The sequence below is a fragment of the Stegastes partitus genome, unplaced genomic scaffold, assembly GCF_000690725.1.
Source record: "Stegastes partitus isolate 25-593 unplaced genomic scaffold, Stegastes_partitus-1.0.2 Scaffold182, whole genome shotgun sequence".
NCBI lineage: Eukaryota > Metazoa > Chordata > Actinopteri > Pomacentridae > Stegastes > Stegastes partitus.
In genome coordinates this window covers 217,889-244,796 of record NW_007577913.1, presented here as the reverse complement: position 1 = coordinate 244,796, position 26,908 = coordinate 217,889, and the positions used below count along the sequence as shown (strand labels likewise).

At 43.2% G+C, this 26,908-nt stretch overlaps 1 protein-coding gene across 1 annotated transcript in view; it reads left to right on the top strand.

Moving 5' to 3' along the window:
- Positions 1-523: 523 nt before the first annotated feature.
- Positions 524-26,908, top strand: part of lrig1 (leucine-rich repeats and immunoglobulin-like domains 1) — a 38,019-nt gene continuing 11,634 nt past the window's right edge. The window contains exons 1-8 of the mRNA XM_008280123.1: positions 524-1,498; positions 12,409-12,480; positions 13,318-13,392; positions 20,652-20,789; positions 21,092-21,235; positions 22,304-22,447; positions 22,991-23,134; positions 24,824-24,967. Of these exons, the coding sequence (XP_008278345.1) occupies positions 1,296-1,498; positions 12,409-12,480; positions 13,318-13,392; positions 20,652-20,789; positions 21,092-21,235; positions 22,304-22,447; positions 22,991-23,134; positions 24,824-24,967 (1,064 nt within the window). The 5' untranslated portion in view covers positions 524-1,295. The remainder of the gene's footprint in view (positions 1,499-12,408; positions 12,481-13,317; positions 13,393-20,651; positions 20,790-21,091; positions 21,236-22,303; positions 22,448-22,990; positions 23,135-24,823; positions 24,968-26,908) is intronic.

Genomic DNA, 26,908 nt, shown 5'->3' with positions numbered 1-26,908 from the left:
CTCCTTCAAATGCCCTGTGTGAACACTGTCGGAAACATATGTGTTTATTACTCCCTCTCTGACTTCTTCTTTTACATGCAAATCTTGATGTCAGCCCCACTGACACAAACACTTTAAACGGAATTGTTAGGGCATTCAAACCAATTATGTTATTATGGCTTGTTATAATGCGATTACAGAGCTTGATCTGGGCGATTGTCTCTTTAAGAAGCAGTGAGAGTGAGAGGAGGTGGTGCGGTTTCACACCCCGGGGTGGGAAACATGGGCGGGGCGGGCGGCCGCTGATTGACAGCCGCTCAAAAAGCTCTCCGACTCTTCGCTGCGCGGAGAACCCAAAGCGACCAATCAGGTGCGTCCGTCAAACCGTAACAGCCAATCAGAGCGAGCGATGGGAGGATTTTCCCCGCCCTCTACCCCCTCCCACCCCACCTTGGAAGCGCTGTTGTGCTTCCAACGTGGGACTACGGAGCGAGAGAAGAGGAAAAAAAAAAGAAAAAGTAACTCAGGAAAGGAAAAAACTCATGGTGGTGGTGCACGGTCGGAAGGAGGAGGGGGGGGACTCTATTTTGCTATTAATCGGATCGTCGAGATTTTGTGACCGCAGACTGCACCTGATAAGCTGTCGGTGGAGCTGCTTCGGATGAAAGTTGGATGTAGTCGGCGGCTGCGGTTGAAGCGCTGCTCGGGGTTTGGACGATACGCAGCTCTCGGGCTTCACACACCAAACGCTGGAGTTTTTCGGCACCGTCTCTGCGGCTGCTAACTTATTCACAAGTTAGCTGTGGACAATTTAACAACACCGCCACACGTCTTCTTCTTTTTTCCGTGTGTTCTTAGTTTAAGTTCTAAACAGTTCCGCTGCTGATATTTTAGGAGCTGTCCGGGCGCAGTGTCCTTTAACATTTTTTTTGCTGTTGCATGTTTTCAAACGTGTCGTCAGAAAGTTTTTTTTTTTAGCCTTTTATGGACACACTCTCGCAACTTAAATGTAAGTTTAAAGCGACGTTAGCTTCTGCCGTGTTACGGCGGTTAATCTGTGAATTACCTTTGATTTGTAGCCCGCGTCGGACACCGGAGGAGAAAGTTGGAGTGGGGACTTGTGTCAGAAATGAACGTCGGTGGGACGGAAAACGTTTCACTCCCACAAAGTTGTTTCAGCTAAACCTTCGTGTCACAAGAAGACAATTAATGTGCCACGAAAAGCCCCTCGTCTCTCCGAAGCTACGTTAATATTACACTTCGCGGGGGCACCAGGAGAAAAGCTCAACGGCCGCGCTATTAAAACTGGATACAAAATGGCGGCGTTCCTGGGACGATTTGGATATATGTCTCGTTGTATTTTTTATTTAATTTTGTCGGTCGAACTGACTATCAGTTATGGATTGGCTTCAGATCTGCCCTGTGCCCAGAACTGTACCTGCAGTGGAGATTCAGTGGACTGTAGCGACCTGGAGCTGACGGCTACGCCTCTGGACCTTCCAGTCCGGACTGTTTCCTTGTAAGTAAAGCGCTTAGTTGCCCCCCCAGCAGCCTATTTATTGACCAGTCCATAACGGGATAACAATGTTTGTAGAGAAGGTGCACAACAACAGAAACTTTCAAACTTTCTTTTGAGTGCGTGTGTGAGGCAAATGGTGAGGGACTGAGTCCTGTTGATACGGCTTTCTCTCTAGGAATCCAGTCAGAGAGGATTTTTGTGGTTCTGATTTGAGTTGCATAATTGTCTATCAAGTCCAACAGGGGGGAGTGAGGGCAGCTGTCACAGTAGCTATGCCTTTTTTATAACTTTAACTGTGAGCAAGCAAACAATCAATCAGAATTTCTCCCTGTTTTCTTTGCTGGGGAGACCCTGTTCGCCCATTAAAGCCCCCCGGAGGGTCCGTGCAGCCCACTCTGCAAACTAATGGAACAACAGACCACCAGCACTTCTAGCTGAGGCAGTCCCCAGACATCACGTTATAACATGATTAGGATTGTTTATGCAGTTCATGAATTAAACATTCACATGATCTTTCACACCAGCCAAAATGAACGCCTACTTGAGTTTAGATTTGTTGTGTATTTCAGTATTATCTAGTTATAACATTGACTAATGTTCAATTAGGCTTGTGGCTGCAATAAGTTAACAGGTGTTTTACAACTGCAGAAGGAGGTGCATGCACAAACATTTAATTAAAAGTGTTTCAGTTTTTGGTCAGGGGGACATCCTTTGCTTTAAGGGAATTATCCTAGGATAGAAAGTGTTCTGTATTGTCTTTGTAAGTTTATGCTAGTTTGAAATCAGTGTTGACCCCCGATAACCTTAAGCTGATTTGTGTAATTTCTTGTATATACCCTAATTTTTAAGTTGATGCCCTTCAAAACTGTCTTACCGTCATCTTTTTCAGTCAACTCATCCACAGTTTCTGACACACAAATACTACACTAGCGTCCTCTAATGTAGTTATCTAAAAATGTATTCATGTTTCCAGTGTTAGAACGAACAAACAGTCCCTTAAGCCTGAGCAAACAAATAGACTCGCACATGTCACAACAAATAAACCTCTGCATTATTCAATCAGATTGTGACAGGTAATGTCCTAATTCCTCTTTCTGTGTTGCTCGCCATCGCTCACAAATTAAATTTCTTGTAAATTAATTCATTCCCCAGGGTACGACTGACAACAGTCGAAACCCTGTCTGCCAGCTCATTTAGGAAATGAGCCAATTTGGGGCATTTTTATGAAGCATCCCTCAGTGTTTAGGGAACTTCAGCACTTACCGAGCTGAATGACACAATTGACTCATAAACAACACTACCCTCTATGCTCGCAATCAAAATTTGGGCTCTCGTTGCAGTATATTGCAACCATTATATCCAGTGGCAATTCCTCATCTTCAGTGACAATTGGGCATCTTGTTACATGCTTTTCAGCATCTGTTTGTATATGTGTGTGTTTGCTGGGACCTCCGGGTTAAAGACCAAAGGCCCAAAGACTCCTCTGGCTCCCAGGTTTCTGCATGAGGCAGTTTATCTTTCCCTGTGAAGTCAGGAATGCTACTTTTAAAAAGTCCTCTAAAAACATGAATAAGGGCACTTGTGCCTGGGTAGCCGCATTGCCCTGAAGCACATCTTAGCCAAGATCAAGTACAGGCGCTGTTTATCATGCATGTACAAAGACACACACTGCTTCTCCTGTCTTCATGGACAATGGATATCTATTGTGGGGCAAATGTCCCATCTGAAACAGCTGCTCTAAACCTTTTGGTTTGTGCAAAGATAGGGTCCTGCGTGAGCCCTGCGTCGCTCCAAGCCTACTTCTGTTATCTCGTCCAAACCTTATCGGTCAAGATTTAAGGACCCGCAATCTTGTTGTTTTCAAAGGGAATGGCTTTATGGCTTTGAATTATCTTTTAAAACACCTAGGTTGCATATTTCCACACCACTTGAGATAGTCACATTATGTTGGCAGGTAGCTCAAAGGAAACCAGCTCTATTCCTCTGGGGTCTGTAAACGAGCCAGATTAGTAGATGATTACTGTAAACCCAAAGAGTCAAGTATGGACAATTTCAGTTGTGACCCCATTATAAACTACCTTATTTAAAAGTTGTCTGCTTGAGTGGCAGAAATTTTTTGTGTGTGTGTGTGTAGTGGTTTAAAAGTTTTAGTTTTTCATTGCTGCCTATGTGTAAGAAGGTGCATGTGTGTGTGCGCTGCACGGCATGCACAAATGAAAAGGAAACTAGTATTGTTTCAAAAGACTTGTTGGTGGAGCAAGGCTTGTGGAAAAAACAACAATAACAGTTTTAACCTGTCAGTACAGCTGACTGAGTGTGTCAGTGTGACCAGTGATTTGGTTTTAAACACAGCATGTTTATCCATCTTGACCTTCAGACATCTGAGCCAAGTCAAATCAGTGTGTAATCAATTGCTTCTGTTATGTTTACCACAGGGACAGAGCAGCAGTAGTGATGTTAGGAAGGACAGTATTGGTGGGGGCAAATATATTCAGGACATCTAGACCAGCATTACTCCCTTTCTTTTCTACATAACAAATATTTGGTTGGAAAGGAAAATCTGTAGGATTTACCTGTTACATAAATGGCCACAGTATGTTTGACTGCAGGTGTTAATCAGCAAGAAGTACCTCAATTAGGCATACATATGTATATTTTGTGCAAATAGTTGTACAGTTCCCTTTGCTGTCTACAAAACAAAGATCATGTTCAAGCAAAGAGAATAAATCCAGCATAAAACAAATGATGATTTCCCACCCATTTGTGTGGGTGAAGAGTGATTGAGCTGTCATGTAGCTGTTGCAATTAGCTTTGTACAGGCTCTTAAATTGGGATTACAGTAATGAACCTCAGGACTTGCAACTATACAGCAGTTCACAGAAGGACTTCATTCTTACAGACAGTTGTTAGAGCCTGACCGGGATGTAGGAGAGATTTGGGGATTTTTTTTTTTAGCAGGTAGTTAATGATGCTGACAGCATTTTTACTCTTTGTCATAAAAATGCAAATACAAAATGCCAAACTTGTATTTTTTATAATCGCAAGCTGCTTCTCTAAATGAGTTATATTTTATTTTTATGTGTAACTGTGACAGGAGGAGTTTCCACTGTAAACAATGTCTTGCAAATTGACCTCCACAACTGTAACACAGCTGTGATGTTGTTTGTTTTACTTAAGGGTTAAAATACTGTGTGTGCTCACTAATTTTACCACAACTCAACTTGATTGCTTTTACCCATTTGTTTGCTGACAGTTTTTTTTTTTTTGTTAATTTGGAAATGTCTTGAGTTTGGGGAACATAAATAGGTAGTCAATCACAAAACGCACAGTCAGAGAAAATGAACCATTTGTACCAGATTGCCTAAATAATAGCTGTAACACTGTAATAGCTGTGCATTGTCTTCTTTACATAGATTTATTTATTTTTTCCTGAATGAGATTACAGTCACTAGTCTGCAATTGCAGCTTCATATGTCTTTCTTACTCAACTTTACTGCTGACCTACAAGATATTATGATTCATTTTCAGAAGGTAGTGCAAGACCTTCATTATTCCCTGTCACCTCTCTTTAGTCACTTTCATTGCAGTTTTGTAATAATTCTAGAAGAACTGATGAGTATTTGTCCAAGGAAGATAGGTAGCCTGAGGGGGGGTGTTGGTCTGCAGTTCATCCATCAGTAGCAGTCCAAAGTCCTCTAAGGTACAAATAAAGACCACAGTTCTTGGTGGAGGAAAAAAAAAAACACTAATGCTTTCCAGTTGTCAAAATAATCTTCCTCCAGGACCCTGATTTTAATGGTCCTCTGTGAGAAAGCAGCCTTGATGAGGATTGAGGGAAACAAACATGTTAACACATCCTGACAGAACAGGCTGAGCCAACAAGAATCGAGGGGACTAGAGTTGTAAGGACAATGTGTGATTGACTAAATGAAGGAAAGAATTGTCTACTTAAAGTGTAAGTTTCTTATTTCTGTGTGAAATGATTAATTATGTATTGCAAGAACATTAATTGCATGATGCTACTTTACCAATTACTTGACCCACCCATGTCTTCAACCACATGGGTTCTCAGAGCGAGAGACATATTCTTTCCTGTTTCTCATCAGTACTCCTAACATTTAACAAACTGACCACCAGTCTCAGATGTCTGTCTATTGTTTATGATTGATGAATAGCCTAACAACATTCAAAGCAAGTTTGCTCTCACACAGTCACATATTCCCTCTCAGGAGTGGTGTCTTATCTTATTTGCAGCCGCAGTAATGTGCATAAAAAGCATTTTTGCCCACTGTGCCATGGGCGTAATGGGATTTTGTGAGTAAATAAAAGCATGAGCATTACTAATTTTGGCCAGGATTGCTGTCGTTGGATAGAGATAAGGCAGATACAGGGAGTCTGTTTGCCATCGTCTCTCCGTCTTTTCTCATGTGAGATTGTAAAAGTCCTTTTTGCAGTTATTTAAAGCCACACTTTTTATAGGCTTTGACTATATTTTTATTAGTTTTTTTGCTGCTACAGAAAGCTCCAATTCTTTATAATGCTTGTCTTTATTTCCATTTGTTAGTACTGAGCCCTTGTATTATCAGTTTTTTGCCGCTGTTCTAGTAAAAAGCAAAAAAGAACCCTGATCTTGAATGATCCTCTTTGTGATCCAGCATTTCCGAAGTGCTTTCCCAAGTTTTCAAATGTGCTGGCAATCCTACTCAGTGAACACCGACCGTTCTGCTGCGACTCAACCCCAAGCCATATCCTTAAACCTCACAGTTAAAGCCTTATTGGTAAACACCACCCCCAACAGTTGGTTTTGGCTTCTGCCCTCAGGAAATTGGGTTTGTGTTGGTGGTTTCCTGACAGTGCCGGGAGCTCAGCTGGCCGGTTGTGGACTGTTCGGCAGGGGGGCGGGGAGGGGGCTGCGGCTGCAGATCACCTGGCCTGGGGGGAATATGAGGGTAGGTGGGGGGACATTTTCCACCCGCTGAATGGAAGTGTTTTGTTAATGTCACGGTCTGCTGCTGCTGCTGCCTTCAGGCTGGTTCCACTAGTTGGTGAAAGTCCTGTCAGTGGTCAGAAACCTCAACCACTGTCGCACATGTTGCAACACACAGAAGGAACCCAGAGGAAATTAAACATTACAGGACTGTCTGCTTGAATGTCACATATTGTCAGACACACTCACACTTTATTTTTAGGTAGTGTTTTGTTTGATGTAACCTATTAATAAGCATGTAAAGTGATTTAACACACATGCTTGCCCTTGGTTCAGTGTTTCTATAACAAATTTGTGCTGTTGGTAGGTTTAAACTTGATATAAGGACTGACTGATGTATGAACACTACACTGCAGACGTGTTTCATCTCCTGATGATCAACACACAAACATTTCAGCAGTTAGAGCAACAGCAGCAGCACTCAGCACGACTTAGCCCCTTGTGGTTTCTAGGGCATTTCTCGCCACGCAGCCTTGTAATCTTGTGGTATTGGGAGTGATTATACCGAGTTTGTTTATTGTCATAGTTTTGCTAGCCTTGTGACTCGCACGTCCTCTGGCAGATATTTTAAAATCCCAACTTGAGCTTTTGGAAGGGTTTCTGATGATATTATCGTTGGCCCAGATTTTTATCAGCGGCTCTTCACTTTTTCCGTCTTTATCAGCGTCTTACTGTTCAAGTTAATAAAAGTTCCCGTATGGAACCTGAAAGTGGCGATCTATTTTTTATTTTTTTGTAAATTATCTTCTGTAAATCAGTTGCGATCATTCATGCAGCACATTAGCTGTGGACGAATTAGGAAGAAACCGCTACGTCTGAGCCCTTACACTTATAAAAGCAGATAAAGTCTGACATTAACATGAAGATATGGAATGAGCTCATGGCCCCACACTGGCTTTAATGACAATCAAACAGCTGCTGCCACAGTCATTCTACAGGAATTCAGTCAGCAGAATAGATGGCCCTTTTGTGAAGACACTTTAGGGCGCCAAGTTTTTTTTTTTTTTTCCCCCTTTTCTCTCTCTCCTGAAGTCAGTGTCTACAAAGTGGGCTCGATCAATGAATCATCTGTGAATTCTCTACATCTGGTAAGAGTTTGGAAATCTGGAGAAGATGTTAGAAAAAAAAAAAGCGTGACTTGGACAGAGAGTGAGAGGTACTGAGCAAATGAAGCAGCTTCTACCCAGAAAACAGGCAGTCCTTCGAGACGGGGGGGGGGGTCAGACTTTTGGGCCAAGCCCCACCAACCCCAACCTCATTGCTTTCTTATACTGTAGAAAGGAGCACAAGAGCTTCAATGTCTAGACAACCTCAAATTTATGTGCAATTATTATTATTATTATCAGGGGTAATTATTGCACTGCTAGTAACATAAACATCAGTAGGAGAAAAAAAAAAGACAAATGAATAACTATCTGCCTTTTTCTTCACTTTGAAGTTAAAAGCATAAGGTCATCTGTCTGCAGAGTAATACAACAATAGCCCACTAAAGAGACATACTGTGTTTGTTGTTCTTTCAGATTAATTGTGGACACTCATTTCCCTGTACTCACAATGAACTAGTCTGGCGCCATTTCTAACAAATTACATTGTTATCACACTAGAATCCAGCGTCTAACGCAGGAGCATTGCCCTGTGTGCATATGGGCTAAGTTTGCACATACATATATGCAGTGTGAACAGCATGAGTGCTTCTCATCTGGAGTGTCCAAGCTCATTGGGCCTGGCCACGGGTTCACGCGGCGCCTCAGGCTAGTGCAGACTCTTTTCCCAACCTTGTCGCTGTTTGTTTGGAGTGCACCGCTCCATCTCCTGCTTCAGCCGAAAACCAGCAGCGCAGAGAACGGCGCGGCACATGGCCCCAAGATGTGGACCGCCTTCCCGCCTTGGAAAAAACTTCAGAAACTGAGTCACGCTCCGAGCCTGACTGATTTCAAAGGCTGGAGCAGCTTCTTTGTTGAGTTGTGTGTGTGGGGGCGGTGGGAATCTGTAATGCAAATGGTAAAATATGCTGACCCCATCAGCGCTGCATTTCTCTGATCTTGCACCTAAGTCCTTATCGCCCTCACACGAGCTTCCATTTACTGGCTTTTCTTTACTCAGATTTTAATGAATCAGAGTTATCATTGTTATAGCAAGTCTTGTTGGCCGGCGCATGCTTTTAACCTTGTCAAAGTTGATAAGATATTGGCTCCCTTTCTCCTTCCTGGTATGACTTCTGTGTGAAATAGTGGCCCGGAGCTGGTGTTAGTTTTGTGTACACTCTCACTGCAGTTGCTGGGCAATAAACTGGCCTTTAATGACAGGAAGAGCAGTGTGTATGTGTGTGTATATGTGCGCCTGGCTCCCTGACACACAGGTTATTATTTGACCAGTTTTATGATGCTCTGAAATCGACCACATTAAAGGGCCTTTGTCTCACAGCTGGACTGCAGAAGGCTCATCACTGACATCACTTCACACTTTGGGCGAGCAAAGTTCACACTGCATTTGTCTGTGATAGAAATGGGAAAGATAATGATGATGTATCTCTGTATGTGTAAGTCTCCGCTAGCTCCTTCGCTTCCCACATCTCCACTCTCCCACACACAGACTATGCGCTGACTTACAAGCATAGTGTCATATGCTATGACATCACTCCAGTACTCCCAGCTTTCCTCTACTCCCACAGCACCCTTAACACAGCTATTTTTTAAAGCCTTTTAATGAGTTTTATATGTCAAATCAGCTGCATGGTCCAGCAATGACGGTCTACTGCCGGCGCTGAGCCCTACTTTTCTTCCTTTGACAGTTGCTTGGTCAGACTGGCCTTTTAGGAGTTTATCACTTTGTCTTTTGATGAGCTCCTCTCCAGTTTGGCAAACAAGTGTGCAGATTTCTCGTGTAACCGTGCAGTTTTTGGCTAACTCAGGATGATGTCAGTTGACTTATGTGATAAACAGGGCTGCAACTAATAACAGTTTTCCATATAATATAGCAGTTGTTTTAGTTTAGCTGATTTTTTGATTCGATTTTATACTTGGGTGATGGCTTAGTCAGAACTTATCTTTGCTTTTGATTAAGTGATTAAACAGGAGATTATTTTTTACTGTTTAATGTGTGGTTTAGTCGTTTTCCTCGTGATTTATCCCAGTATTTCAGTGTTTTTTTGGTAGTGTGTGGGGAGGCATTGGACTGAGGCAGCTTGGTGGGGTTAGAAGGTGGGAGTGTAACTGTGCCTCTTTATCCCAGATGAGCCCTCGGTCCAGCTGCCCTCTTGTTTCATGTCTCTCCAGTTCTGCTGACAGAAAGCAGGTTGTGCTGACCTTTGCGCTCACTGATGGCCTGCTGTTTTCCAGAACACAGATGAAGCTACAGTGTAGACTAGATGATGACTATTAATTGTGGCCTGTTTTCTATATTTGATTGTTCACCTGGCCTGCAGTACGCCAGTCAGAACAGCTTGAATTCAGTGGGAAAATTTGTATTTGGCTTAACATGCAGCTTTATTATCCCATAGTTTCTTTGGTTAAGTACCTGGCTGAGAGTGCTTTTGATTTTGATCCCGCTGACTAATGTCAAACAGTCCTGCCCATTCTAAACTATTTGTACCATACAATGGAATGCAGCCTTTTGAAGCATTCAAATGTTTTGAAAACTAAATTACTTAGTAGTGTTTGCCATCTCAAATATACTTCCTTTTCCAGCTGGTTGAATTATATGACAGAAGCTTATGGAAGGATAACCCCAGTTTAACATTTGATAGTATAGCTGTATAGCTCCTATTCTTATGAGCATGTTTGTTTCTGTTGGCATCTGCATATCTCTCCTTATGTAGCAGTGAAAAACTCAGATGACTTCTATGCTTCTGATCTCGACAAAGCACATTCTTCCAGAAACGGTATGAGTCTAAGGTCACTTTGTGGAAAGCATTAACCATGCTTAGCGCTGGAGTCACATCCCCCTCCACCCACCCACTCCTTTTCTCCCCTCACAAAAGGGAGGGAGGGGGAAGGAGTTAGAGAGGGAGGGAAAACGGCCTTATCACCATCACCTTCTACAGTAGGTGTTAAAACACTGTGAAACTTATCTCATCTGATAGGCAAGAAAATAAATCTGTCTGGATGAAGTGGAGAGAAAAAGACTCCGTTGTGTAAACACCATAGGTGACTTAAGGAAAAGGAACATGCGTGCTCACGTACACATACAAAGGACCAGTTTTGTTTGTTGCTGTGGCCTTTAGCACCAGTACGGCAGGTTTGGCTTTCAAATGCAACTTGTTCCTTTTTTTTATTAGTCGTCCCTTTGTTTTGTTTTGCCCTTTTCTTTATTTTAAGCGCATAGCCAATTTCCTCCACCTTTTAAATGCTAACAAAGCTCTTTGGTGGTGAGGTTCCTAAATACATTTTTATTATCTTGTAATGCAAGACTGACAAGTAAAATTCCTTAACTTGTTTTGTGCCAAGAGCAGGTTGATAAAAACTGATTGCTCTTCCAGATGACGGCACTTTCTCAAGTTCATCCTGTCTATGATGTGTGTGTCTGTGTGTGTCTGTGTGTCTGTGTGTGTGTGTGTTGGTTAATTATACATACCTCCAGGCAGAGGTAGCCAATGGGAATGCTGTTTGACTTTTTTCTTTTTTCACCATAACAAGGTAATTGCCTCCTGTTGCAGGGGACAACAATTTAGCGATCCAGGCCACAATGGGAGGTGCCCTAGTAAACGATCATGACAGAGACATGCGTGCCCACCTCCTTGTCAAGCCTCTGCCTGGAGGGTAGAAACATGCTCTGCTATTATCTCGTCACACATACAAACGGAGAGAGTTGGGGAAGGAGACTGTCATTATCTGCAATTGAGCACAGGAGACAAGAAAGGGAAATCTGTCAAGTGAGATGGCAATTGAGATTGATAGGCATGAATTGTAAAAATGTGCAGTGTAAAAATAATGGTCTTTTCCTGTGGAATAAACCCAGCCTCTACGCATTAGACTTCTTTTAAAAATATGTATGGCATGAAGTAACAGCCTCTGCCACACAGCTTAGCTGCCAAACTCCCCCTTGTTCCCTCCCTGCAGCGGTCTTTTAAGGCCACGGTGGGACAAGAGAATGAGGAATGTGTTACATCAGGTAAAAGTGTCCCCAGTCTCTGGGAACAAGTAGCCATCTCTCGGCAGGCCTGTGAAACATTCCTGGGCCGTCTCTCACGTCTGGACAGAGGGATGGAGGGGCGGGAGGCAGGCGGCTCGGAGCTGTGGGCTCCCTTTGTCTCGCCTAGCCTAACCCCACCACACAAACACAAACACCGCTCTCAGTGCAGCCTCCTGTCTGCCAACAGGCAGGCTGCATGCCAGCTAGGCAGGAGGTGTGTGTGTGTGTGTGCGACAGAGATAGCATTTGTTTATGTGTGAAATCAACTCAATTCATGTGGTGTGGGAATCTCAATCTGAAATGCAGATGTGTGTTAGATTCACCCACCATACCCCCACCCTTTCCCCTCGCTCTCCGACAGCGGTATCACTATATCACTGGACAAATCACTCTCTAATAAGTCTCTGTACAAGTCAAGTGCCAGCTATTAAATACACTGTTAGCCTAAAGTGCAAATTGACTGCTGCAGATGAATGGCCTGTGGGCTATGTTTGGAAAGTGAGCCAGGAGAGAGACACTCCATCGATAGTATTGATCTGGTCCTCCTTGAAGGCTGCCTGAATTTATGTACTGCAGTGTTTTCAGGCATACTTAATGTGGACGGATGAGGCTGTTTGTCAAATGGGAGATATAATTGTTGCTATTGATCAGGATCCTTATTTAAACTACGGAAAATGGCAATGAAGAATACAATAAAAGTTATGAAAAATATTGTAGCACTGCTGATATTTAGATCAATTGTTGTCTCCTGCCTGAGGATTTAACTACCCTTTATCTTCTTCTCTATTTTCAGAAATCTTGGCCACAACAAGCTGACTGCCATCAATGTTGAAGCCTTTGCCAACCTTCCCAACTTGAGAGAGCTGTAAGTAGTCACCAACAGAATACTTACACTTAGACATGATTTCCACTGAGGTAGTCGACAGCAGCCCCCTAAATACTTTCTTCTGAACTGTTCCAAGTGTGGCTCTGTTCAAGTGTCTTTCTCTCTGTCGTATTCAAAAGATTTAGAGTTTTTTATTTCAATCCATGAGTGTCAGTAGTGAAAAGTTTTTATCAATGACTCAATTCTGACTAATGTCCATGGTTGCCACTCCACTTCCTAGCAGCATCCTCATATGTGTTGCCTTGAACTAAGTCCAATTGAGAATTAAGTGGTGGTTTTCTATATTAAGCCTCCCCTCCACCACCCGATACTGTGGCCAACACTGGCCTTGTAAATATTTTATATGGTGAGGAGAGGGCTTGGCTTTGTGTCACTCAGCGCCAGTACACAAGACACATACACACACACACACAAGCTAACTGGTGATACACACACTGGTGACATCTTTGGCAGGCCAGCCGGCCAGTCATACGCTCCTGGACATCTGTTTTACTCCTATGTTATTTTTGGTTTTTAGAAGGATGACTTGCCACTTGCTCTGCGGCAGACGTGACAAGTTGTATTTGAAATCTTTTGATTTATATATGGTTTGATTGAATCTAGCTTGGCCTGAACGAGCACCCTAGCAACACTGTGTGTCTTTCTAAAGCCATATTTGAGAAATAAAGTAAGAATTTCTGTTTTGTGCAGCTTTTTTCTGTCAACTGTCTGGACTACCTGGAAAAAAAAGCCTCTAACACTGTGCTAACAACTGTGCATTTCCTCCAGTAAAGTTTTGTTCTCTAACCTACTACTTTGTGTGTTTGTCACTTTCAGGCGGCTGGACCACAATGAGCTGACCTCCATACCAGATTTAGGACAGGCTGCTTCCAAGATTGTATCCCTCTACCTGTGAGTACTGCTCCACTTGCTGCTTAACATGATACCAGAATTATCAGACTGTCTGTTACTGTATTCTGAGGTCAGTGGCCTCTTTAAATTACTCTTGAAATAGTCTCATGACAGAAGTAGGACTGCATTAATGTGAAGCTAGCAATGAGTGTGTCTCAGCTGCATGAAATAAGATCAAAAATTCCCTCCCCGCTTGAGCTCTGTTGGCGTCAATATGGCGTTCTGTCTTCAGTGATTAGCATGTGGTTGAGTAAGTGACTAGTTGTATTAGCCGGCCATGTGGTCTTGTCTACTGTGAGTGGTGCTGGCTGTTTGGAGTGTCAGCTCTTATATAGTTCCAACTTGGTTGCTCCCAGTTGTGAAACTGTGCCTGTGGAGACTGCCTACACTGGCATCTCACTGGAGATTTACTGCCGTATTTGGGAAGGGCGTGTGCGTGCTTGTGTATGTCACAAACGTGCGCTCAGCAGTCTCATTTTTATGCAGTTGAAGGAAACTCAGAATGTGAAAGTGGTTATTTGTTGACTCTATTCAAGCTACTGAATGCAAAGTTTAAGGAAAATGCACATAAATATGTTATATGTTATGATTATAGCATTGCAAAGTTGATAATGCTTTTCTAAGGAAATACATTAATTGAGTTCCTCTTACTTCTACATAATTCATATATAAGCCAGACCTCATGTAAATTTTAAAATGTTATCTCAGTACCAACAGCAATTTTCTGTGTTACTGCAGTGCTCAAGAATGTCTACAGGAATGTCAGGCACACAAAATAAACACATTACAATGAAAGGCTTTCTAAGGTTAGAGCAAATAAAATCAACTCGCTATGCAGGCGTGTTACTATTCTTAAAACAAGACAATTCTCAATGATTCTTGGGGTTATTTGACACGCATACACAGGACGAAGTACAATCGTGACAGTGTTCCACCAGTATCTTCTGTTTTTGGACTGTTGTTTTCTAGCGTGCTATAGTCTTGTCTTTTTTTTTTTTCTCCCCTCATGTGACCAAGGAGCATTCTTACATTTCAGTTAACCTGAAACAAGAAAATTAAAGCCCTTAGCTAGTCTAGTGCTAACCATCAACTTCACTCTGTATTTTCTTTCACACCTTGCTGGCATGCCGGCTGACTGCCTGGTAGTAAAGTGTACAGCTGCTGGTTCCTGTCATGTTGGTCATCATCATATCATTTTCAGTGGTGAGCTCTGTGGGAGTCACACGTTTGCCTCTCCCTCTGTGTCATCTGTCTGCTTCTCAGAATTTATCATGATGCACTAATGTGGTTAGAATATTTCAGTAAGTTGTGGGCAGTTAGTAAGAGAGGGGAATCTAGGTTTGATTGAGCAACTTTGACATCTGCCTGTTAAAAATATGTCATTTTCCCACAAGTTTGAGCTACTTTTATTGTGTGCTATTGGGGTTTTTTATTAGTGTGGATCTGTGAGGTTAACACAATCTCCTGTTTGCCTCAGATACAAAACAAGCCGAAGCAAGTTCACCTTTGCTTGCTCAAACTGTAGCTAGTCACAGGCCCTCCAAATGATCAGGGTGTCTTTTTTTGGCCTGACTTGAAGCCTGTTGCTGGGGGAAGGCCTGTAGTCCTGATGGGAGTGGAGGCTGGAGGGAGGGTCAGATTTTTACAAAGCCACGCAGCTGAAGTGAAGGCCCGCTGAAGCACTTGCAGCTGCAGCTGTCAGTCACATGGCTTACAGTAAAATGGGTGACAGTGAGCAGAGGAGGAAGGATGAGAAAACAGGGAGGGAGTAAGAGATGAGGGATGTGAATATTGTCAGATCGGGGTGACATCACCACATGTCGAAAGAGGAATGGTGAAGGAGAAGTAGTGTAGGAGGCAGTAGGAGGGTACGGAGAGTCAAACGAAGGAAAAAGGAAGTGAGAGGTGAACTCAGGTTCAGGGTTATTCCCAAAAGTAAATCCTGCGCAATGTGTATAACCTGCCAACCACCAAGCCTTCGACAGTGTGTGTGTGTGTTACTGTGTGTGCCCTGGCAGAGGCAGCAGTGCAGACTGCAGGGCAGTGTCCCCGTGCCATTGGTTGGAGATTGTCTGGAATGTCGTCTGACTACAAGTTTGTGTGAGACAGCGGCTTACTTACACACATGTGCAAGCAAATGGGCAGAGTATCCTTCTTCAGCCACTCACCCAACAGTAGACTTTCCAAAATGGGGAAAGCCTTTTTATGTGTGGTTGTCGCCGTCTGACAGTCTCTACGTTTCTGAGTGTATCAGTTATCTAGCTGCTGACGAGGTTTGCACTTATTGATTAAATGGGTTATGAAAAAGATGTCTGTAGAGTTAAACATGGTAGTTAAATTACATGGCAAGTTTCCAGGATTTCTGGTGTTCTACTTGTACAATTAAGTGTGCATTTCCTGAGTTTTTCCTGGTTCAGAATTGGCCTTTCGGGGTGACTACACATGACAGTCTACATGTTCAGTTCACTTACATTAAAAGTTATATGTCTGTGTTGCCTAATGTGAAAGAATACATGTATGCACTTTCCTATATGCAGGAAAACCGTACAATACTTTAATATAAATCAAATGAGGTCTGGGGAAATGACAGTAACTGGAAAACTAAACTATATAGTGTATCTTTGTTTTGCGTACCTTCATCCTCCCACATACATATTTATCATACTGGAAGGTGAAGAAAGAAATGCTTCGTTGGCAAAGATACAAAAACAACACAAAAAAAACTGCACCCATTTGTTGTAACAGAGTTAAAATGTTCACATGTTTGCACTAGGAATTTATTTTACAAAATCTTTCTTTATGTAGGTATGGATGCAGGAAGTATATTTAATAAAGGTGTCAAGATTGCTGATGGCTAATTTTTGCCAAGATAGATTAGTCATTCATCAGATTGTGTAACATTATCACATCGCACATCACATCACAATTCAGGGCTGTTACTTTATAAGTTTGCACTTACAAAGAACTTGCTGGCTTACTTCTGTGGGTGCACAGTGTACAGAATTCTAGAGAAGTACGGAAAGCTTATTTCTAAAATATAATAGACTAAAAGGGATGAGTGAGTGGGCTGTATTTTTTATTTTTTTTTTGCCAGATTCCTTTTTTCTTCTCTTCTTTCTTCTTAATCTCCTGCTTGGTTGAAAGGTGACTCAGTCCCTTTTCTTTTGCCTTTTTCTGCCTCCCCTTGCTCTCTCCCTTTAGTCGTTTTTATTGACGTGTCTGGCAGCGTGTTGAGATTGCTGCAGCTCCTACTGAATTCATTAGGCACAAATAACCCAGACAAGATGATTGTATTGATGCAGTTTAAACTTTTGTTCACCGTCATTCGATTCGATTTTCATCAATTAATCCGGCAAAGCTTTGAGGTGCATCTTATAAAGAACACAGTTAAACACTAAAACAGATCATCTGAGCATATTGAGGCTTCTGATGAACAATCCAAAGTCCGTATGCCAGGCCACCACTCACCCACAATGCACTTGACAAGCCCACTGACATCCTGCAGACTCCCACAATGCCACAGCAGGATGGCAAAAAAGGAAAAAAATAGATGCAACAAAAAGTTTTAAAAACACAGTGTCAAAGTGACAGCAGAGCAGCACAAACTTTCCCATTGTGCTCCTCGCCTGCCCAGCAAACATCAAAGGACCCCTTTAAAACAGCTTGGGATAAAAATCATATGGCCCGCTGGATGATCTGATTTTGAAATAATTCTCCTTTTGTCCCGACCGCCGGCTTCAAACGGGAAGGGACAGGCCAAACAATCAACCTCAAAGATGACACTGGAAACAGGAGAATGGGCATGCTAGTGTAAACCCCTGATGCACTTTCCATACATCAAAAGAAGTGTCAAAATGAGCCGGGCTCACGATAATCAGATGGTCAATGGGGCAGGGTAATGAGATTTGGAATTAAGTAGAATCAAGGCGAATAAGGCCGTCGGACATCAAAGGGAACAAGAGCGAACCGAGCTCCTCTTTATCAGAAATGTCACTGGCCATATGATAATCAGTTTTTATAAACGCTACTATTGTATGTGTGGACTTCAAACACGTCGAGCACCGAGGTTTTATCTGTCTCTCACAGGCAGCTGGGCTCTGGCTGTGGGAGGAAAAGGGGGGAGGAAAGGGGGGAGGATTTGGGTTTGAGTGGCGGAAGAGGAGCAGGGCGAGAGAAAGAGTGAGAGAGGTCAACTTCTCCCACCAGTTTGAGACTGATCTGTTTTTCCCAGCAAAGGTCACCAGCTGTTGACCCCACCTCACCCCTTAATTCTCCCCCCCTCTCTACTTTTCTCCTCCCCCATTCCTTCCCACCCTCTGTTGCTCCTTTTGCTCACTGTAGCCACTGTCTGTTGCTCTGTCCCATGTGTGCGTTTGTTATTTGTGCTGTGTGTGTGTGTGTGTGTGTGTGTTTGCGCATGTGTGCTCATCCTTAACCATTTCTGCCACTGTTTATTCAGGTGGGCCACTGTGGTGTGTGACCCCTCCTCCTCTCAGACACCAATAAATGACTGTGTGTGTGTGTGTGTGTGTGTGTGTGTGTGCGTGTGTGTGTGTGTGTTCATCTACTGACTGCAGGCTAGAACGGAAGGAGGGACTGACCTTGTTTTGATGAGTTTGACTGGTGCAACACCTGCTCTCTCTTGCTGTTCCTGTCAAACACACACCCACCAACCTGCAATCAGTCAATATTATATTATAATGATGTTATTATATCAAGGGAATTGATTTAAAGATACACGATTTAGTTGTAATGCATGCATGTAATACACACCAATGTGCTAATTCCCAATGCAGGACAAGTAATTGTCGTCTAACTGCGAAGACAGTGACCTCATCAAATTGGCCTGACGTAGTTGTAGTGAGTGTCATCAGATCTGGAAAGAGAGCTGGTGGTAAATCTGAACGGGTCAACCCCAGGTCAGGTGACCCTTCCCCTTAGTAGGGTTGGATGCAGGCTGGATGCTGTGTGAGTTTTTTGCGCTGTTGCTTGTCATTCAACGTAATGATACCAACTAGGGCTAAGCGATATAGCGCTGAAATTTATTACAAAAAAATTAAACATGTTTCTTTTTAGTTGAATTCATTGTTAAAGACTTATTTGGATTTAACCACTTTAGCTTATTTATCACAGTACACGGGCAATAATTTTATTGATAACACAACAATGTAAAGCACATGAAAGTAAATAGTTACGCACATAAATAAGAATAAAGGAATCTTCCCACCAACCAAACATTTTCATTTTTGTGATGCGTTTTCATGGTAGGTTGCATCTGATTCATTTAACTGAAGCTATTAAACGTTCTCTCGGGCAGTTTTCCTATTCATACTGACAAATTGTCTATTGTCAGTACAGACAGTATGGCTGTCATTCTATCACCCAGCTCTAATGCCCACATTTAACTGACTTTCCCAAAACAGAATGGACTTATAAGGGAAAAGCAGTGTATGTATGGGTGCATGGAGGGGGCTGAAACCTAATTTAGGTTTAGTCGGACCAGATGTATCAGTAAAGCCTTGTCATATACACATCTCAGTAGAGTGTAAATGTGAGAGAAAGAGTAGGATGGTTAATACAGCCCGTTTAGACAGAGTTCATGCCAACTGTCAAGAACACCCCCTCATTATGCTGCTGTTGCTTGCGTTTTCTCGTTCACACTGAACCAAATAAGCTGGTGTAACGCCGCTCCTGTCTGAACTTTCACATAGCTTGCCGGTGTTCCAGAACCAGAGCCGTGATGTGTAACACAACAGTGTTGCTGTCTAGTGTGGTTGTCATCATGCCGCCTCCCTTTCACATAGACAATGATTCAGCACCTGCTTAAATGCAAAACAACAATGCCTTCTGTCTCTGTACCTTGTACACAGAGGGCTTATCATTAACTAAGTTTAAGACAGTGCTGTTCGCCCTGGGGGTGGGAATTTTTAACTGACTTGTTATGGACAGTAAATTTTGACAGTTACCTAACAAGCCAACGTCAAAAACATTTTGGAGACTAAAACTTTTTGGACTTCACCTGAATGGTTAAAGGAAGAATCCCCACTAAATGAAGCAATGACAGTTGGCCTTTTCTTTCTGTGTGTGTGTGTACCTGCTTTTTAAAAAAATAAATTAAGTAGCAGATTATTTTACTTTTTCACCTTCCTCTTATTTCCTTCCCCTTTAACTTGTTTACTTTAGTTTTCTTTTAGACTAGTCAGGCAAATGAAAGCGATACTAAATGAAATTCCCATCCCTAGTTAGCACCCAGTCATGTGTCAAATGTGTCACCCAGCAAAGGCTTTCATGTATACTCGGATAACGCGGGCCTTCAGTCTCCTGACACGCTCACATATACATAGAGACACAGATGGCTATCAAGCAGTGTTTCCCACAATCCAGTTCTCCTCACGACTAAAGGGTACTTGGACAGCATTCTTTTACTATCATTCTCGTTCTCTATCGTCTTCATTGTGTGGAGTGAGTGAGTCCTGGTCCTCAAAATAACCCACCACAGATGTTGAGGAACACAGGATAGGGTGGAGTGAGTGACCCTCCATTCCACACAAGACCCCTAAACAGGGCTGAAGTAAAAACTCAGATCTTTTCAGTCTTCTCTGGGGCTCCTGGCTCAACCAGGACAACATGGCCTGACAAAACATAGCTGAGATAGAACGTTTCCTTATGTAGAACCTCCTACTTTCTCCTGTTTTTCTGAGGAAACTTTAAACAAGCCAGGGTGCATGCTTTTTCCTTTTCTGGGTTCATACACATCAACAGCCACAATTTTTGTGGCATCTTTTCAAGTTTTGATTTTGTGTTGTCAGTTGTGCCTTCTCCTGTGTCCTGTGTATATTACAGCCTTGATAGTGGCCAGACCTTCTTGAGAATCACAGCCTTCTCGCTATTCCATCACACGCTAAAGTACTCAGAAAATCTCCCTTCAAGTGGCTCTGGTTGATCACTGAGGCCCCATCTATCTAAAAGATTTTGTGACTGTTTCTTTGTCCTTGGAATTGTTTAAAGAAGGCCAGCCTCTGTTTGGAAGCTCTGAAAGTACGCATTTTGTGGTGGATGAAGACCACTTTGTTCTGTGTACTCTTCTCTTTGTGTGCCTGAGTGGGCTTAGAGAAGCCTGGGTGAATGGAGTGTCCTGCCTGGGTTGATGGGAATTGTACACTTAAGTTTAGCGAGGCAACAGTGTAGACTTTTTGCTCGATGTGAGTAGAACTGTCGACCACCCCTAATGTCTTTTATGTGTGTTCCTTATATTTCAGACATCATAATAAGATCCGCAGTGTTGATGGCAGGCGGACCAGAGAGCTGGTTTCTGTGGAAACTCTGGACCTGAGCAACAATGACATCACTGAGCTACGAGGGCAGTGCTTCCCCGCAGGCCTCCAAATCCGAGACCTGTAAGTACAATCTGTGGCACATAACACACCTTTCTTAAAAAATGGGGGTACTTTCATACAAAACATCAAGCTTTAAAAATTTGTCAACAGTATTTGCAGAAGCAGTGAATATCCCTTACAATTGTGCCTGGAATATCAGTTGCATTGAGTTTTTCAATGAAAACACATGAGGTAAAACTGATTACAGCATACAAGAAGTATCTGAAATAACTCCAGAGACAGATAAACCGGGCCATTAATAAACATGTGTTTGGGGCTTGCTGTAAATCTTTTACATCACAACATGGTTTGTCTGTGTTCAGGTACCTGAGTAACAACAAGATAAGCACGTTGGAGGTCGGAGTGCTGGACCATCTGGGCTCAACGCTGCAGGTCCTGAGACTGAGCCGAAACCGCATCAGCCAGATCCCAGTTAAAGCCTTCCAGCTCCCGAGGCTCACCCAGCTGTGAGTACCACTGGATTTTATCAGTTTAACAACATAGTTAGCGTGCTGACAAGGTTGTGTTTTGATCTGTCAGAGCAGTTTGCCCTGCAAAAACATTCTACTTTTGACATTTACGTTCAGGCTGACAATGAATGAGTTTTCCCAGTTATAGCCTTTGGAGACATTACAGAATAGAAAAGAATTAAGAGTTTGAATAAGTAGGAGTTGCTAGTGTCTGTTGATCGAGCTCTGTGTGTTTAACATTTGGAACGCTATTAGTGTGAGCTATACCTCTAAGGGTGGATAAGGTCTGACTAGGTAAACACCCGGGCCCTATTATTAGTGATTTATTGCCTTCTTCCATATCCCCAAAGTGGTTAGTTCATTCCCCACACCATGCTCCATTATCTTTGTCAAACTTCCCCCCAGCATAACAGTGAGGTCGACCCATTTGTAGCTCAACGCCTCTATTCTGGAGAGCAAAGGGACTCACGTAATGGGAGTCTCCCCCCATTGTGGCTCCAGTGGTTTCCCCAGGTGCCTTTTGTTGGACAGGTGGCCCCGGTGACACTGTATCTGCACATGGTAGTGGTGATGCACATTAGCCATAAAAGAACCTCTGTGGATGTTTATCTTTGCCAACCTGAGGGCTTTTACAGCCTTCACACACACACACACACACACACAGCAGCTGTACAGATTCATTGTTACGTGCTCAGGCGTTATATACAGAAGAAAACGAGCGCAGTTTTTAAACATCTTTTGCCACATTTTTCTATATCCCTCCTTGACTGTATCAATGTTAATACTAGTGTTTATAGCTTGACCCTTGTTTGTGAGCTAAAGCCTGTGGTATACAGCCCTGGCCCCTTGCCACCACTGAGGAATGCCTGCAGGCTGCAGGACTGTGTGGTTTTGATTTGGTTGGGATGGATGCTCATGTTGAAAGGAAGCAAAACCCTTCTGAATCTAAAAAGACGTGTTTTCCTCTTGCTTTGCCTTAACATTGCCGAATAGTTTATTAAAGACTTTCTCCCATGATGAGTTGCTACATTTGTTGAGTGTGTGTCTTTTTCATCTGCCCTGCAGTGAGCTGAACAGGAACCGTATTCGTCAGGTAGAGGGTCTTACCTTCCAGGGTTTGTCCAGCCTGGAGGTGCTCAAGCTGCAAAGAAACAGCATCAGTAAACTAACTGATGGAGCCTTCTGGGACCTGGCCAAGATGAAAGTCCTGTATGTAACAAATCAGACACGCTATCAAGACCTAAAGATAATCATTTGCATTAAGTTAGATGTATATAAGTTGAATATGTGAGTGACTTATCATCCAACATGTTTTGCTTTATGGCCACTTAGTTTTTATGCATAACATGTCACATCATCATCATTATCAGTTATCTCATTTATGTAATTTGGGTGCTACACGGAGGTTGGAGTGCTTGGAGCAAGCATTACCTGATAGGCTAATCCTATTTGTTCCAGTTACTGACTATTACAGGAATACACACCAACCAAAGAAAATGACCCTTACTGGAACTTGCTCACAATCACAAAAATCACACTTTCCCCCAGCCGACATGCAGTTTTTACATAATTACTCAAATTACATACATAATAACAGAGTAATGGCCACAAATTGCATTGCAATTTACAGAAATGCTGCTGCAAATTTAGCCATTTCAGGGTGCAATGATACCACTGACATACTGAAAACCGTTGTGTCAACAAATTCTCATTGCAATATCTTTTTTCCCCCTTAAATGTTGTCTCCTGCAGCCACCTGGATTACAACAGCTTGACAGAGGTGAACAGTGGCTCCCTGTATGGCCTGACCTCCCTTCAGCAACTATTCCTCAGTAACAACTACATAGCCCGCATCAATCCTGATGGATGGAAGTTCTGCCAGAAGCTCAGGGAACTGTGAGTACCAGCATTTAAATTAGCCAGAACATCCAAACACAATGTGTGCCACTTTGTTAAAGCAACTAGCAGAAAATTCAATGCAGACATTCAATAAAGAAACTTCAGCCTAAAAAGAAAAATAAAGTTAGATATACAAACTTTGTGTACACAGCTAATAAAGCTGTAAATTGGTTTACCTTTTTGTCTGTGTTCAGTGATATAAACCCCTTGTCTTAAAGCCTGAGAACCCGACTCTCTCCACCCACTACCCATATCATCCATCTAGCTTCCTCAGGGTTAAATGACATTTTGCTTTAACACTCAATACGCTACGCTATTCTCAGGATAAGCCTGTTTATCCCATAATTAGAGCTGGGCTCAACAGCACTCAAGCCCTTCGACAAGAGTTTTTGTACTCTGTTCTGAAGTGCAGGGGTTTGGTAAACTGGCGTGTAATCCTCCGCTGGTTGTGTTGTGGTAATTACACTGAAGGATCACCTTCACTGCCTTTGTCTACCGAGTTATTATCTGAGAGTCTTTCCTGTACTGTTGACATGACTGGTGTAATGCTGCTTTAAAGTGCTTCGCTCAGCTGAGGCGTTGCTAACTACGAGGTAGCCCGCGCTATCTGTGGCGCCTATGTTTGTTTATGTGTAACAGTCAGAAGGGACAAAGAGCTAGATGGTGATTGTGCTAGTTTGCTTTGTGCATCTCAATGCTGTTTCCTGTGTGCACATCTTATGAATGACAGATTGCTCCAGGCACTGTTTGTGAATCAGCCTCCCAGCACTGTGCCAGTCACCGGTTATATGATTTTGTTATCTAGAGTTATGATGACCCCCACGACTGATAGAAGTGAGTGACTCGTCTTTATGAGGAGCCTGTTATTGCATTCCCAATGCGCCAGGCTGAGCTGGTCATCAGGGAGAATCTCTGCACACATGACTGGCCAAGCAAACCTGAAGCCTGGCCACAGAGACAGAGAGAGAGGGCCACAGAGAGGGCAATAAAATGCACAATACTGCCTTTGAACACTGTTTGAAAGATACCATTATAGGATGTATTATCATTTGTAATCAGGACTTTCCAAGAGGTATTATTTACAAACCATGAAAACAAAAACTCATACAAGGCGTTTAAACAAGTTTTGAGCCTTTGTTTTCACTTGTTTCTGAAGCAAATCACCTTGTAAGTCCTGCTAAAACAAGTAAAACTTATTAGATCTCCAGGCTTTAAGATGAAGAAGTTTCTGAGGCTGGATATGAAAATATATAACATTTTGAGGACTGCAACACACGATGATGATATATTCCTCTGGGGTTTACCGCATGCTCAAGTAAGCTTATAAATGAAGGTTGTAGACATGTAAAATTCCAACCAAGAATTTCCTTTCCTGTCAAACGATTCGGACCTTAGTTGAGCTCAGAGGTCTGCAAAACTCATTCTCTGTTAACATCTTTCGGTGAGGAAAAAGTCACAATGGAAAAACGCATCACAGAGTGGCAAATAGACATTGAATCAGCCATGAAATTTAAGTATGATGATGTCGCTAGCTGCCTCAGCGTTCTGCCAACATGTCATCTCCTTCCAGACCTCACACAGACTGTTTCTCTGTCTCCCCCCTTTTTATTTTTCCTTACTTTCTCTCCACCTCTGTGTCTGTCTCTGTCGTCTTTTCTGTCTGTCTGTACCTCTTTCTCTCTCCAGGAATCTGTCGTACAACAACTTGACTCGTCTGGATGAGGGGAGTCTGGCTGTGCTGGGGGACCTCCACACCCTCCGCCTGGGCCACAACTCCATCAGCCACATCAACGAGGGAGCCTTCAGAGGCCTCAAGGCCGTACGCGTCCTGTAAGTACACCACCCCCAACCACCATTACCAAGCCCCAAACGACCCCCAACAACCCACTCATTTTGGTTTCGGTCCCGCTGACGATAAGGCTAAGATGTGCCACTTGGGAGCAGTGAAAGCTGAGATGCTTAATATTGGTTTTGCCTGGGTGATATTTGATATTTAGTAGTCCCTTCAGTTGACTTTAGAAAGTGGGGGTTGTTTACTTTTCAGCATGGGTTTGATCCCATTTACATTCATGTCTATTCGTGATTTTCTTTTTCTTTTTTTTTCACTTTTACGAGATGGCTATTGTCTTAGTTTCTGTAGCAACTTCTCACTTTTTTTGTGCCTTTTTTCACTTTGTTCCTTTTGTTGGGTTTTGTTTTGGGGCTTTTGTTTTGTCTCCAAACACTAGTTTCCCAACAAACTTGGGTCTAAAAGTGTTCTGTGTCATTCAGCTCCCTTGAGATCCTTCCTTGCTTTTAGAAGCCATGAATAAAGGCAGAGGTTTCTTTTCCCCCTCTGGTCCACCTTCTGCACAAAACAAAAATCTAAAGAAAGAAAAGGAGAGAACCAAAAGGACAAAGTCAGTGGATAAATCCAGCAGAAAGACTTGGGGGTCTTGGTTCTAAACCAAGGTCCTCTTGGCTACGCAACTTCCCAGTGAGGGAGCCAGAGAGGAGAGTTGTGCCAGAGCTCGCTCGACAAGCTCTTTCTCACAGCGGGGTGACAAGCCAAGGCACATAAGGCCTCTCTCTCTGTTGGCACACTGGGTGCAAGATAACTAGCTACAGAGGGAAGTTGAGGGTGGGACACAGAGCTTTGACTGCCATATCTCAGTTTTTCTCTCATGTTTTTCTTTCTTGTCTTTAATTGCTCACTTTGTTGCCTTTAGCTGTAGCCTTTCAAAGCACACTTAATGCCCATTTCTTCTCCTCTGCCGTCCTAAGTGTATTCTGTCATCTCCCCATGTTATCCCACAATACACACATGATCTCCGTCTTCATTTTAAATCTTTTTTTTTTTCCCTCTCCCTTCTTGCATCACTCCTGCTCTCTGTGTCTTTGAGGCAGTCCTAATCTAATCAGTGGAGGGGAGGACAGGCATAGGCTGAGCCCTGAAAAGGAGCTGGGAGAGCTTTAATTGGGCCTGCGCTGCTGGTTGTGCTGGCATGGGGCTGGAGCCTGCATCAGGGTGTGAAAGCTCCAAACAAGCCAGCCTGCCCTCTAATTCGGCCACGGGGGTCTTTGGCTCATCGGGGCCCCCTTCTCCATGCCCGGTCACTCTGCTCCACAGCCCCCACCACTGGCCTTGCTTTAACAAGGCAATGGCCATTCACATGCAGTCAGCCAGAAAGAGTAGGAAATTGGCAGCCCCAGTCCAGTCCAACTAAGACAGCGGCCAGTGGAGACTGAAAAGAACCAGAGGGGGATAAGAGATGCTTGGAAAGCAAAGGGAGGAGGAGGAGGAGGAGTTGGAGGCTGTTGTTGTGGAGGTGGAGGAGGGTGTGGCTGACTGTCAACCTCAAAGGCCTTTCTCAAGTTTGGAAGAAAGCCTTTCGGTGGTTCAGAGAAGTTTTCCGACTCTGTTTTTCTTTTCGTTGTGATGCAGGAGGGTGGAGTGATGGCTCTTCTGCAGCTATGACTTCACCTAAAGATGTAGCTCTTTAGACCTTGCAGGAGGATGCAGATGCATTCAACAAGTGTTCGGAAACCCCCAACCGCTGTAAAAGAAGCCCTTTTTCTGTTTTCTTTCATACTTTGAATGTACTCTGTCTTTGCCTGGCCATGGCTGAGCTTGGCCCCTAACCCCATTAAGACTCTTGGCTGTACCATACCTGCCACCATCGGATGCACAGTCCCAACTGTCTGGCCTCTCACTAGGCATTGTGTTCTTGCCAGTCACTCCATGCCGTCATGAATTATACATGTTTCCCTGTGCTGGGGTTTGCCTCGACA